The 12,085-nt window shown below is 56.1% G+C and overlaps 3 protein-coding genes across 3 annotated transcripts; 2 read left to right on the forward strand and 1 right to left on the reverse strand.

The window, feature by feature from the left end:
* Nucleotides 1-168: 168 nt before the first annotated feature.
* MRM3 (mitochondrial rRNA methyltransferase 3) lies at nt 169-2,404 on the reverse strand. Its single transcript, XM_082294634.1, has 4 exons — nt 2,274-2,404; nt 1,445-1,689; nt 993-1,160; nt 169-829 (listed from the first exon to the last, which is right to left on the reverse strand). Exons 1-4 carry the CDS (start codon nt 2,276-2,278, stop codon nt 282-284), a joined length of 966 nt encoding a protein of 321 aa, XP_082150760.1. The 5' UTR covers nt 2,279-2,404; the 3' UTR covers nt 169-281.
* A 181-nt stretch (nt 2,405-2,585) lies between these two features.
* Nucleotides 2,586-6,414, forward strand: GLOD4 (glyoxalase domain containing 4). Its single transcript, XM_082294538.1, has 9 exons — nt 2,586-2,695; nt 2,947-2,996; nt 3,619-3,739; nt 4,158-4,302; nt 4,502-4,638; nt 4,923-5,009; nt 5,153-5,266; nt 5,347-5,433; nt 5,746-6,414. Exons 1-9 carry the CDS (start codon nt 2,606-2,608, stop codon nt 5,809-5,811), a joined length of 897 nt encoding a protein of 298 aa, XP_082150664.1. The 5' UTR covers nt 2,586-2,605; the 3' UTR covers nt 5,812-6,414.
* Nucleotides 6,415-6,892: 478 nt separating this feature from the next.
* GEMIN4 (gem nuclear organelle associated protein 4) lies at nt 6,893-10,188 on the forward strand (the record flags this gene model as incomplete). The annotated part of the gene is made up of 1 exon (XM_082294627.1): nt 6,893-10,188. One exon carries the CDS (start codon nt 6,893-6,895, stop codon nt 10,124-10,126), a length of 3,234 nt encoding a protein of 1,077 aa, XP_082150753.1. The 3' UTR covers nt 10,127-10,188.
* Nucleotides 10,189-12,085: the final 1,897 nt, after the last annotated feature.

Consider the following 12,085-nt stretch of genomic DNA (forward strand, 5'->3'; position numbering starts at 1 on the left):
CCACGGATCTGCTGGATGAAAGGGCTGGAGCAGGGGGGAACCGGCTGAGGTGAGGCCAGGGCTGCTACTCAGCCTTTCCCTCCTCACTGTGATCACCCTTCCCTTCTCTCTAGCATCACCATGTGGCCACCACATCCACTGGGAGCCACGCACTCATCCCAGCACGGCTCCAGCCTTGAATACTCATTTATTACAAACCAAACAGCCCGAGCTGCTCGTTTATTAACTCTCAAGGTAACCAAAGGGAAGAGGTGCTCCTTCAGCACCCAAACCACAGCAATTCAGCCTGACACAGGCAGCTTCTGCCTGTCATCCTCCTGCTTGTGCCTCCACAGCAGCTGCCTCTTGCCCTCAAACAGCACGATGCCAGCAGCAATAGCAGAGTTCAAGCTGTCCACGCCTGGCACCACGGGAATGACCAGTCTCCTCCCGCCCGTGCTGGCTGCCAGCCGAAGCGCGGCCGGACTCAGGCCGTGGGTCTCCCCTCCAATCACCACAGCCACTGGAGTCTGTGCCCAGTCCTCGTAGTAATGCTGTGCAGCCAGCTCTGGGATTCCTGCTGCTCCCTCTTCATCCTCATGCTCAGGAGCAGCCTTGGGGCTGGATTTCACAGGAGCTTTTGGGCTGTCAGGAGCAGACCCAGCTCCTCTCGGCACGGATGTGGTCCTGGCTGGGACATCCGGGTTGTTGTTGTCGGCCACGCAGACCTGGATGCCATCAGGAAGGTTGGTGGCAACAGATTCCCAGTCCAGGTTGGCAATGATGGGCACACGGAAGTGAGCCCCCATTCCTGCACGGAGCACCTTTGGCTCCCACGGATCCACACAGCCTGGGAAGGAAAAGGGAGAAACAGTGACAGCGCAGGGACTCCCTCAAAGGTGGATTCAGCAGCCACAGTGAACCACGCCAGCCACTCCTTACAAATTCTGGGGAACATCTTCAAGCACCTCATTCCCTGCCTTACCCCCAGGTAACTCAAACTCTCCTCTTACCTTTGGTGAGCAGCACTTTCTCGCAGCCTGCTCCTGCTGCAGATCTCAGAATAGTCCCCAGGTTTCCCGGATCTCGGATGTTGTCGCAGATGAGGAGCAGTGGCAGGGAGTTGTTGAGCTGAGCTGCAGGGTAGGACATCTTGGCAGGGTCAGGCTTGGAAAAGATGCCTGAGGAAATGAAGCGTGACAGGTTTATGACTGACCCACCCCAAGGAGAGGCCTGCTCTGTGAGAGTTGGCCCAAATTTCAATAAATATGTGCTGGAGGAAGTGTTAGGAAAAGCACCACCTAAAGGAAGTTGGAGCAGAGTTTGTCACTTTGCAAGGAAAACTTATTTTCCAGCAGAGCTGGAGCATTGTGCTGTGTTTAAAGAAAGATTATTAAGAGTCATTATCCTAAATATGAAAAGCTTCCCTTTGGGCAGTGTTACAACTGTTTCAGAGGCGACTTACCTAGAAGCCCCTGAGGAGTCACAAGGTCAGACCAGGTCTTAATGTCTTCAAATTTCACCTTAACCAAGCTGGCTTGTTTTATCTCTGCCTCAGGCAGCAGCTTCAGGTGCCCCACAGTGCTGAAGAAGAGCGTTTGTGGCACAGCTCCTGCCTCCAGTGCATCCTTGATCAGCCTGTGCCCCTCCAGCAGAATCTTCCCATGATTATCCCGAAATTTCTTTGACTTGGCAATAGTCACCACTTTTCTGTGGAGAAATTATTCAGAGATGTGGCTGTGATGCTGACACCACCTTCAGTCTGACCTTCACCAGCCCCTGAGAGCTTCACTGGGAGGTCACAAAGATGATCGAGGGATGGAGCACCTCTCCTAAGAGGAAAGGCTGGAAAGGTGACCTTACAGCACCTTTCAGTACTTGAAGGAACTCCAAGACAGCTGGAAAAGGACTTCAACAAGGGCCTGGAGTGCCAGGACAAAAGGAAATGGCTTTGAACTTCCAGAGGGCAGGATTAGATGGGATATTGGGAAGGAATTGCTCTCTGTGAGGGTGGTGAGGCCCTGGATCCCTGGAAGTGTCGAAGGCCAGGCAGGATGATGCTTGGAGCAACCTGGGATAGTGGAAGGTGTCCCTGCCCACGATAAGGGGTGGAACGGGATGGGCTTTAAGGTCCCTTCCAACCCATGCACTCCCCGGTTCTATGAAGCACCCCCGGTACCCCCAGCCCGGCAGCGGGTGTCAGTCTCCCCGCTTCCTCCCAAGGCTGGAATTCCCCTCCCATTCAGGGAGTTTTACGAAGGGCAGCACGCCCGGGCCCCGCTCCCCGCGCTCACCCCATCCTGCGGTCCCCGGGCGCCGCCTTCTCGTACCACAGCCCCGGCGCGGCCGCGCAGCGCTCCACGGCGGGCGGAGGCGGCTGCGGCTCCGAGCGCTCCCGGGGGCTCTGCGGGCGCTCCCCGGGGCTTTGCGGGCGCTCCCGGGCGCTCTGCGGCTGCAGCACCCGCACGGGGCTCCGCCGCAGCGCCCGCACCCCGCGCCGCCCGCCCGCGTCCCCCCGCGCCCCGCGGGGCCTCAGCAGCGCCCGCCACGCGCGGCCCAGCGCCGCCATCGCGCGCCGGCCCCGCCCGGTGACGTCACCGCGCCGCGTGACGTCACGGCCGCAGTCATGGCTTCCCGCAGGGCGCTGCACTTCGTGTTCAAAGTGGGAGACCGGGCCCGCACCGCGCGGTTCTACCGGGAGCTGCTGGGCATGAGGGTGAGCGGCGGGGCCAGGGAGGGCCGGGCCGGGCCGGGGCTGTCCCGGAGAACGGGCGGTTCTGCGGCCGCCGTGTCCCCGGACCGCGGCCCAGGGGAAGGGATGGAAATGGGGATGGAAATGGGAGCCACGTCCTGCCCGCGCTCACCCTCTTCTCGCCCGCTTCACCGGGCCTAGGGAAGGGATCCCGGGCTGGAACGAGGTGATCTTCAAGGTCCCCTCCCAACCCAAAGCGTTGTGTGGTTCTCAAGGTGCTGAGGCACGAGGAGTTCGAGGAGGGCTGCAAGGCCAGCTGCAACGGGTGAGTGCCCTGCCCGCCGTGACCGCCCGTGTGCCAGCTGGTAGCTCACAGGAAAGTAAGGGTTGTGTTGTTCTTTATTAGGCTGCTTCCCTTGGAACCTACAGCCCCTCGCTCTGTGTAGGTGTGATGTTTACCCTGAACATAAATGTCACGCCTATAGACTGGTACTTAACTGTAGCAAATTATTTCTAAGCTTAGCAGTCGCTACGTTCAGTTCCAATGATTATTTATATAGGTGTGACACTGTCAAGGTTCTTGAGTTAAAAATCCCTCCTGGTAGCCCCAAAAGCTTTTATAGAGACAGAGGAATGAAAGAAAGGAGAAATAGGAATGCATTTCTCTCTGAAATGGAAGGAATCTGACAGTTTGGTGCCCTTTCCTACTTAGCAATAAGGAAGTGATTATATAATTGCAGCTAATGAGCAGCCTGTGCTCTTAAAGCAAGAGCTGTTAATGATGTAGAATTGCTTTTATCACACGGCCATGAATGACAGCCCGGGGTCAAAATGCCATTATTTCACTCTAACAATGCAATTCCTCCTTGAAACGCAAATACTTGCAGCTCTTGGTGGTTACTTTTAATACTCGTGACATTAAAATGTGGACAATACGGATCTTCCAGCCCTTATGATGGAAAATGGAGCAAGACCATGGTGGGCTACGGACCAGAGGACAACCACTTTGTTGCAGAGCTGACTTACAATTATGGCATTGGAGAATATCGCCTGGGCAATGACTTCCTGGTGAGTTCCACTCCAAGCAGCCAACCCTTCTCATGATAAGCTTATTTACTAATCAATAATTAGAAGCTTGTGTGTCAAATGGGTTGTACCAGCTGCTTTTTTATGCTCTTTGGTTTCTTAAACACTTCAGTGTTGCTTTTGTGGTTGTCTCCAGGTCAGAAGAGCAGCAACCAGAGCAGATTTGGGCTCACTTAATGTCCAGGAAGCATTCCTTGAGCTCTGCCTCTGCTGTGTGTGTGGACAGCTGGTACTGGCTGCCAGATCCAACACGGAATGCTTAGCAAAACACTCTTATATTTATTATTAATCATTTTTTTGTGATTTGGTGGCTGGCAGCAGGTGGAGATCTCACGTTTCCTGTGTGAAAACAGGTGATGTCTCTGCAGCCACCCCGTGAATTTTGTTGTGTCCTCTCTAGGGCATCACTGTGGTGTCCAGCCAGGCTGTGAGCAATGCCAGGAAGATGGGGTGGCCCCTCAAAGAAGTCACTTCTGGTGTCTTTGAAGCTGAAGCCCCGGGAGGGTACAAGTTCTACCTGGAAGACAAGGAACAGCTCAAGCAAGGTGAAATATTTACCCTCACCCTTACTGGTATTCAGGAGGATTTACCAGTGGGATATCAGAGTGGGCTGTGTGTTTATTTCGATGGGATTTTATAAAACAGCACTTTTTTATCATTCCTTTGTTACTTTTCAAGAATGCAAAACTGCATTTAAACCTATAATACATTTGTAACTAATTTGAAATTGTTGCAATCCTCAAGATCCTGTGTGGAAGGTGACCCTGGGTGTCTCAGACCTGCAGAAGTCTGTGAGCTACTGGTCTGGTTTGCTTGGGATGAAAGTATATGAGAAGGATGAGGAGAAACAAAGGGCTTTGCTGGGCTACGCTGATAACCAGGTCAGTCCTTGGAAACTTCGCCATGAAAACTTCTTATTTTATGAGAACAGCATCTTAAAAGGAAAAAATTTCTTAATTAAAGCAACTGTGCACTTAATTAAGAGTGTTTTTGTTGAAGCTTGTGTACACTCAACTGCGTTTTTAAAAAAAGCAAAGCTGTGGTTTGCTCTGGTGATTCTGCCTTGCTGGGAAGTGCGTGAATGGGAGATTTTTGGAATCACCCACATCCTGGAGAAAAAGCTGCAGTGTCCCTAGAAGCCAGGCTGGGTTTTTCCCTGTTGCAGTGCAAGCTGGAGCTGAAGGCTGGTGGAGGGGCCGTGGATCACGGGACGGCGTTCGGGCGCATCGCCTTCTCCTGCGCCAAGGACGAGGTAACAGCCACGCTTCCCTCACGCCTCTCCTTAACCCCACAGCTGGGGAAGGCAGTTTTTTTATGTGAACAGAATATCTCTGAGCAGATAGTTTGCTTATCTTTCTGGCAGTGGGATGGTTTTGGTTGGTTTTCTGTTTTAAGCTGCCAAGCATCGAAGCCCTGATGAAAAAGGAGAATCAGAAAATTCTGACGCCTCTGGTGAGCTTGGACACGCCTGGCAAAGCCACGGTGCAAGTGGTTATTCTGGCTGATCCTGTGAGTAATACTGGAAACAGTGATTAAATTGGGTTTAAATGCTCTCTGCCATTGGTTATGACTGAGCTGCTCCTGTTTAGGATGGCCATGAAATCTGTTTTGTGGGAGATGAAGCATTCAGAGAGCTGTCCAAGGTGGACCCTAATGGTGACAAGCTGTTGAATGATGTAAGTGGCTGCACATTCATTTTCTTCCTGATTAGAGACACCTGTAGAATCCAATTTTCATTCCATGCTGAGTGTTTTTGGGAGAAGCAAATTGCCCAGGCTTGGTAAGGAAAATAAATCCGTTTTTAAAGCTCACTGAGTGCCCTGGGTGGAGTTTTCCAGCCTTCCCCTTGGGGCATGGTCACGTTACTTGCTGTGGCAGAGAACACTGGTTTTCAGTGTCTGTTCTTCTTACAAGTAGCTAAAAAATGATTTATCCCTGCAGAGAGCTTTCCTCCTGTTCTGACCACACTCCCACTTGTCTTTGTGCAGGCCATGGCTGCAGACAACAGTGACAAGTGGTTTGCTGAACACAACATGAAGAAGGTTTCAGCTTAGCTGGAGCAATGGACTGGGCTGCTCCTCTGTGCCTTGGAGTTCTTCCAGAAAAATGCCAATTGCACTGCCCTCCCAATCAGAGGGTGCTGGAGTGTCCCGTGGTGGTTTTTTGGTTTGATTTAAGCTGATGTCTCTGGTTGCTGCTCTCTCCCTTCCAGCAAATCCCATCTTCTCCTTCCAAACAACAGGGCTGTGCAGCAAAGGAGCAGGCTGAGCCCTTGGCTTCATAACAGGCGTCATCAGTCAAGAAAACCTCACATTTCTGTTGCTGTTATACTTGAAAGAAAGGTTAATAGAGATGGTGTTTTCTAATTCACTTATTTTCTGATTAATTTGCTTTAGCTGTCCTTTATTTGCAGGCTGGGAGAGGGTTTTCAGGTAGCTGTGACTCCTTGCCCTCTCCAGTGGGAGCTGGAGCAGGGAACAGGGAGTGCATCCCTTTATTAGGAACAAAGAAAGGAGCTTGCCAAACCCCTTCCCAAGGAGATTTCCACATTGCAGGAGGGAGCTGAGGCTGTGCTTTGTGGTTTGTAGCTGCACTGCCTGCTGCCAGGGGGCAGCTTGAAATAAGTTCTGCAATGAGCTTTTGGTGAGAAGCTGCCTCTGGAAGTCGCAGGGCAGGGTTTATTCCACTGGAATGAGGTCGCTCTGCTTTTGCTGGTGGAATGAGAGCTGGGAATACAGGGAGTCATTCTTGGCATTTTCTGTGCCAGGTATGCTGCCTGGCTTATCATCTTCTTGATGAGAACCTCAAATAAAGTATCTTAAATCAGGTTTTCATCATGAAACTGAAATGAGTTTTACAGGGAAGAGCAGCCAGGATCAGCAGTGTTGGCACTTCTGAGCTGCAACAGGAAAAATCCCTCGCTGCGAGTTTGCCCGAGCTTTTAAATTCACGTTTAACGACGGGTTTGAATCGTACTCATCCAATTAAATTGGAGCACGGCAATTAATTAATTAATTGATTGATCCTGCCCGTCTCCGCGCCGCCAGGGGGCGCTGCGGGCCGGGGAGGGGGGGGACGCTGTTACCGGTGTGACGTCAGCGCGCCGCCCGCGTGACGTCAGAGCGCGGCGCCGCCATGGAGCCGGCGGAGCGCGGGGCGGCCGCGGGGCCGGGGCCGGGCTGTGCCGCGGGGCCGTGGGCCGTGGGCGAGGAGACGGCGATCCTGCACGGCGGCTTCCTGCTGGCCGCCCGCCTGCTGCAGCCGCGGCCGCTGCGGGAGCTGCGCAAAGCCGACTGGCCCCGCGCGGGCGTGCCCATCACCGACGCGCTGCGCGAGATCGGCGAGCGCTGCCCCTCGCCGCTGGGCCACGGCCTCTGGGAGAAGGAGGCCGTGGCCATCGTCTGGGCGAAAATCTTGCTGCCCGCCCCACCCGCCGCCTCGCTGGAATGGGGCTGGAAGGATGACGGGTTCTTCTCCGTGGGCGCGATGATCCCCGATGTCAACCACACCGCCCTCTTCGAGCTGGTCAAGGCGCTGGGAGTGCCGCGGCTCTTCGTGCAGCTGCTGCTGGCGCTGCCTCCAGATGTGTGCCGGGGACAGCTGGAGAACTTGGTGCAGTACATCTCCAGCGAGACATCCCCGTCGGACGTCAGGTTCTTGTTGGACGTGTGGTGGGAGGTGATGAAGCACAAGGAGGGACAGGAGGATGCGACGGTGTCTGCGTTCAGCGCTCTCATACATCAGCACGGGGCTGAGCCCTCCCTGGAGGATGGTCTGCAGCCCCCGAAGAGGTTCAAGGGTGACCCTGGGAACCCCCCAGGTGCCACTGGGCTGCCGATGCTGCTGCTGGAGGGGTTAAAGCAGATCCGAGGCAGCATTGCCCAGCCCCGCTTGAGGTGCTACGCCCTGGCCAACCTGGCTGAGCTGCTGTGCCTGTCCTCTGGGCTGGGGCCAGGGGCCAGCCCCCTGCCCATCACAGAGTACCTGGCCAAGGTCAGTGCCGTGGTCAGCCTCTGGGGCAGTGACACTGACAGCCAGTACCACCCCTGCGGGCTGGCAGAGAAGGTGAGGGAAGCAGAGAGAAGCGTGAGCCTCCTGCCCCTGACCAGACTCTCTCGTGAGGAGCTCTTTGTTGGCTTGGACTTGCTCTGCAGCTTCTTACAGGCCTGGGGAGAGGAGCTGCAGGACACCCTGAAGGGCTCTGAGGAGTTGTGTTACGAGAGCTACCGGCTCCTGGACACTCTGACCACGCTTGGGAAGAACCTGGATTTCCTCTCAGAGACCGGAGACCTGGGGGAGGGCGAAGCACAGGTGGTGTTAGAGCTGACACAGCTCACCAAGGACTTTCTCAGGGACACCAGTGCTGTCCTGAAGGGTTTGGACACCAGCCTCGAGTCTTCAGTTGCCATGGCAATCATTGCCCAAAGGCTGGACCGCCATGTGGACGTGTGCTCTGTTTTTGCATCTGAAAAGACCTGGGCTTTTTCAAAGGCCTGGGTCGAGTGCCTTGTGAAAAACAAAGCTCTGTTCCAGAACCCTGAGCTAGTTTTGAAACTGCTGGAGATGCTGGTGAACTTTTCCACGTCCCACCATGACAAGGAGGCCCGAGAGCTGCAGATGGAAGTGACCAAAGCCATCGTGGAGTGTTACACTGAGCTTTCTTTAACTGATAAAAACCAAGTGATCTCAGGTGTCCTGGCGTCCTGGGGTGGCCAAGGTCTGTCCCAGAACGTGCAGGTTGTCAGGGACGGGTTCCAGGAGGACCTGAATGTGACTTTCAACCAGATCACAAAGAGTGTGTCTGATGAGGGCCTGACCAGGGCTGTGGCTTCTGTGGCCAGGCTGACGCTGCTGTACCCCGAGGCCACAGTGAAGCAGGTTTGTCATCTTGCTGTGGTCAACCTCGGAGCACACCAGTTCCTCGCCCAAATCCTCTGCTCCTTCTCAGCACTGAGCTTCCTGGAGAGCCATGAGGATCCAGGCAGGCCACGCAGCCTGGTGGTGAGGTGTCTGGAGGAGGCAGTGTGGGGGAAGCTTTCCACGGCGAGGGAAGAGGAGCAATTCCTTCAGTTCCTGGCCTTTCTCATGCAGCCAGGCTCAGCCACCCCACTTGTGTCACCTGCAGAGGTGACCAAAGCCTTTGTCCTTCCCTATTTGAAGTCAGACTCTCCTCAGATTGAGCTGAGCCTGCAGATCCTCAGTAAGGTTTTGGGAATACCGTCCTGTTCAGAAGAGCACTGGATCAAATCCTGCCACCCGTTCCCACTTCTCCTCAGCCTCTGCAAACTTCTGGATGGTTACACCAAATACTGGCATCAGCCTAGGGAGCAGCTCTTCCCTTCCCTGGAGACCAAAGACCTGATTCTGAACATCCTCTGCCAGCTGTGCGAGCTGGTGGGACCAGAGACCGTCCCCTCCCTGGAGCTGTGGGTGCAGTCACTGGCCTGGCTCCACAGGAAGGTGGCACCACTGGACTGGACTGTCGGGCTCCGTCTGAAGAAGCTTTACGGGGACCACTTCAAGAACGAGGTCCCGGCGACGCTGTTTGAGATCTGCAGGCTCCCTGAGGACGAGTGGACATCCCAGTCCTTGCCAGCCTACGGGCCGGGCAGCGGGCTGCTGGCGTGGATGGAGTGCTGCTGCGTGTCCCCAGCGCTCAGGGACACGATGCTGGCGCTGCTCACCGTCAACGTGGACAACCCTGAAGAAGTGAATCTCTTCAGCAAGGGCTTCCTGGTGGCCCTCATCCAGGTGCTGCCTTGGTGCAGCCACGGCGAGTGGAAGAGGCTCGCGCCCGTGGTGGAGCAGCTGCTGCAGCGGCAGGTGCTGCACGTGCCCTACACGCTGGAGTACGTGCAGCACATGCCCCTGCTCAACCTCCGCCCCTTCGCCCGCCACCTCCAGCTCTCCGTGCTCTTCCTGCGGGGCTTCCAGCTCCTCTGCAGCTCCAGCTGCTCCTCCTGGTTGCCGCCAGAGGCCTGGCTCCACGTGGTGCAGCTGTACTGCGCCAGCCTGACCGACCTGCTGGCCTCCGTCAAGGCCACGGCGAGAGCCCCGTCTCACCCCGCCGAGGACGGCGCCGGCACGCAGGAGGTGTCCTTTGTGTGCATCCAGATGTTCTGTCACCTGCTGCACGTGGCTGCCATGCTGCCGGCCGGGGGCTGCGGGGAGCCGCTGCTGGTGGTGGCTCTGGAGGTGCTGTCGCAGTACGAGGCGTCCAGCAGCGCCGACGCGGCTCCCTGCGCCGCGCTGCGCAGAGCCAACGAGAGGCACTTCCTGGAGTCCATCACGGACAACGTGGGGCACGAGGAGCTGCGCAGCACCCTCCTGCAGAAGCTCAGCAAGCTGGGAGCGCACTCAGAGCGCTGACAAGGGACCTCTGATCTGGGTCTTGTAAGATCTGTAATAAACCCTTGTTTTTCTCTTTTGAATGTATTCCCTCCCTGCTGTTTTTTCTTCCACTGGGCAGTGGAAGTGGCCGTATAAAGATGCGGTAGGAGGAGCCACTTCAGTTATCCATTGAAATAACTGGACACAGCTGTTCCTGAGCCAAGCTGCCAGTTCTGTGGCTGCAGCCTTGCCTGTTGGCACTTTGGATTTGCACAGCAGCCTCCAGCATCCAGGAAATCACTTCCCTCTGGCTGCTTTGCCACCAGCCCTCTCCTAGTCCCGGGAGAATTGCTGGTTTTGCCACGTGCTGCCGGAGGCTGGAAAGGAAGTTGGAAGCTGGGAAGCGAGTTGAGTGAGTTCAGGACAGGCAGGAACCTTTGGAAATCCGTGTGTGCTGCTCCTGCCCGGAGGTGGGGGTGCAGCAGTAACCCCACATGTAACACCCCCACCCAGCAATGAACGGCACGTGGAAGAGCCAGCCAGTGGTGTGACTCAGAGAGGAAATCTTTATTGGTCTCCTGATAGTAAATAGGGCAGTGTTAGTGCAAACTGAGGTGCCTCATTGGCTGGGGTTTTCTTTGTCCTTACGTAAGGCACGTTATTTGCAATGAAAACAGTGAGATACAACATCTGTAACGAGTTGCAAGCGCTTTGTAACATCAGCTGCTCTCGGTGGTTACTGTGACAGTGGCGGCTCTGCAACAACAACCACAGGTCGGAAGAGGCCCTTTGTTTTTTTACACTCTATCCAGAAAAACAGCCGTGGTTGGGATGAGATCCAACCCCCAAAAGATCCAGGTTTCCCAGAGCTCGGCTGCTGGTTTCAGACAGAATGAAAGGCACAGAGTGGTCGCAGGTCTCCGGGGCTGTGCCAGGGTTGTGCCAGTGCAGTTCCCTGCCCTGGAGCAGGCACAGAAGGCTGCAGGAGGAGGAGGAGGAGGTGGCTGCCCTGGCTGTTGCTGGCTGCAGGGAATGAACTCAGCTGTGGTCTGATTGCACACACCCGCAGGGCTCCTGAACCCCGTGGCGCAGGGTGAGCCAGGGAGCCTATACCCATTTTGCTGTGGCTGAAAGTGGAAATGGGCTGAACTGGTGAAGGGCCAGCTCAGCATCCTGCTCCGGGGTTGCTGGTTCCTTCTGTGCAGCCCCACTTCTGTCCCTGGCAGCCTCACGGGGGGTGGGATGGGGCTGGAGGGATGGGACTGTACAGGTGCTGCCAGGGCGTGGTGGTGCCAGCTGGAGGGCAGAGCAGAGCAGGGTGTGCCAGATGGTTTTAAATACCTGCTGAGGGGATGCAGCCAGATAAGAGCAGCTGTGGTTAGGGGAGGGGAGGGAAAATTGCACCCTCTGCCAAGCAGGGGCTCTGCACAGTGCCCTGTGTGTTGATGAGACGTCGCTCTGAGACAGCAGAACCATTCCTCTGTCCTGGCATGAGCTTCTCCCCTCCAGCCCTGCTGGGAACACCAGAACTGGCAACACAGGAGTCCCCCGCAGGACTGTCAGACGCTTTTAGTGAAAAGCACCATCGAGTTAAGTGGAGCTTGAGCCCAGCAGCCACAGCAGCAGCAGCAGGAGGTGAGGTGCATGTGTGAGGTCAGAGGCCGAACAGGGCTGTAGTGTAGAGCTGAAGTCAGTAAAGGCCAGGAAGGGCTCTGCAGAGCTGTGCTGCGGCTCCAGGGCTGGCTGGGGCTGCGGCAGGTCCGGCACAGGCTCCCCATCCCCGCTGCTGGGGCCGGGCCGCTCCAGCCTCCCCGCGCAGGCTCCTGCACGCCGCGCTGTGCCGGTGTCCGGTGTCAGCCCCGGGAGCCGCGCCGGGGGGGCTGCAACAAACCCCTCTCGTGTAACCCTCAGGGCGGCGGGGCCGCAGAGCTGAATCCCAGAAGGAATGTCGTGCTTCCAAGCCGGCTCCCACCCCGGCGGGAGGACACGAGGCACTGC

This window comes from Coloeus monedula (genome assembly GCF_965178545.1).
Source record: "Coloeus monedula genome assembly, chromosome: 20".
Lineage (NCBI taxonomy): Eukaryota > Metazoa > Chordata > Aves > Passeriformes > Corvidae > Coloeus > Coloeus monedula.

What these genes read in the sequence shown, in the direction of transcription:
- MRM3 (XM_082294634.1), bottom strand. An exon ending in GACTCCTCAGGGGCTTCTAG is followed by an intron (nt 1,161 to 1,444) that starts GTAAGTCGCCTC and finishes TCATTTCCTCAG; the next exon opens with GCATCTTTTCCAAGCCTGAC. An exon ending in GAAAGTGCTGCTCACCAAAG is followed by an intron (nt 830 to 992) that starts GTAAGAGGAGAG and finishes TTTCCTTCCCAG; the next exon opens with GCTGTGTGGATCCGTGGGAG.
- GLOD4 (XM_082294538.1), top strand. Translation starts at nt 2,606, where the DNA reads ATGGCTTCCCGCAGGGCGCTGCACTTCGTGTTCAAAGTGGGAGACCGG. An exon ending in CAAGGAACAGCTCAAGCAAG is followed by an intron (nt 4,303 to 4,501) that starts GTGAAATATTTA and finishes GCAATCCTCAAG; the next exon opens with ATCCTGTGTGGAAGGTGACC. An exon ending in TGGGCTACGCTGATAACCAG is followed by an intron (nt 4,639 to 4,922) that starts GTCAGTCCTTGG and finishes TCCCTGTTGCAG; the next exon opens with TGCAAGCTGGAGCTGAAGGC.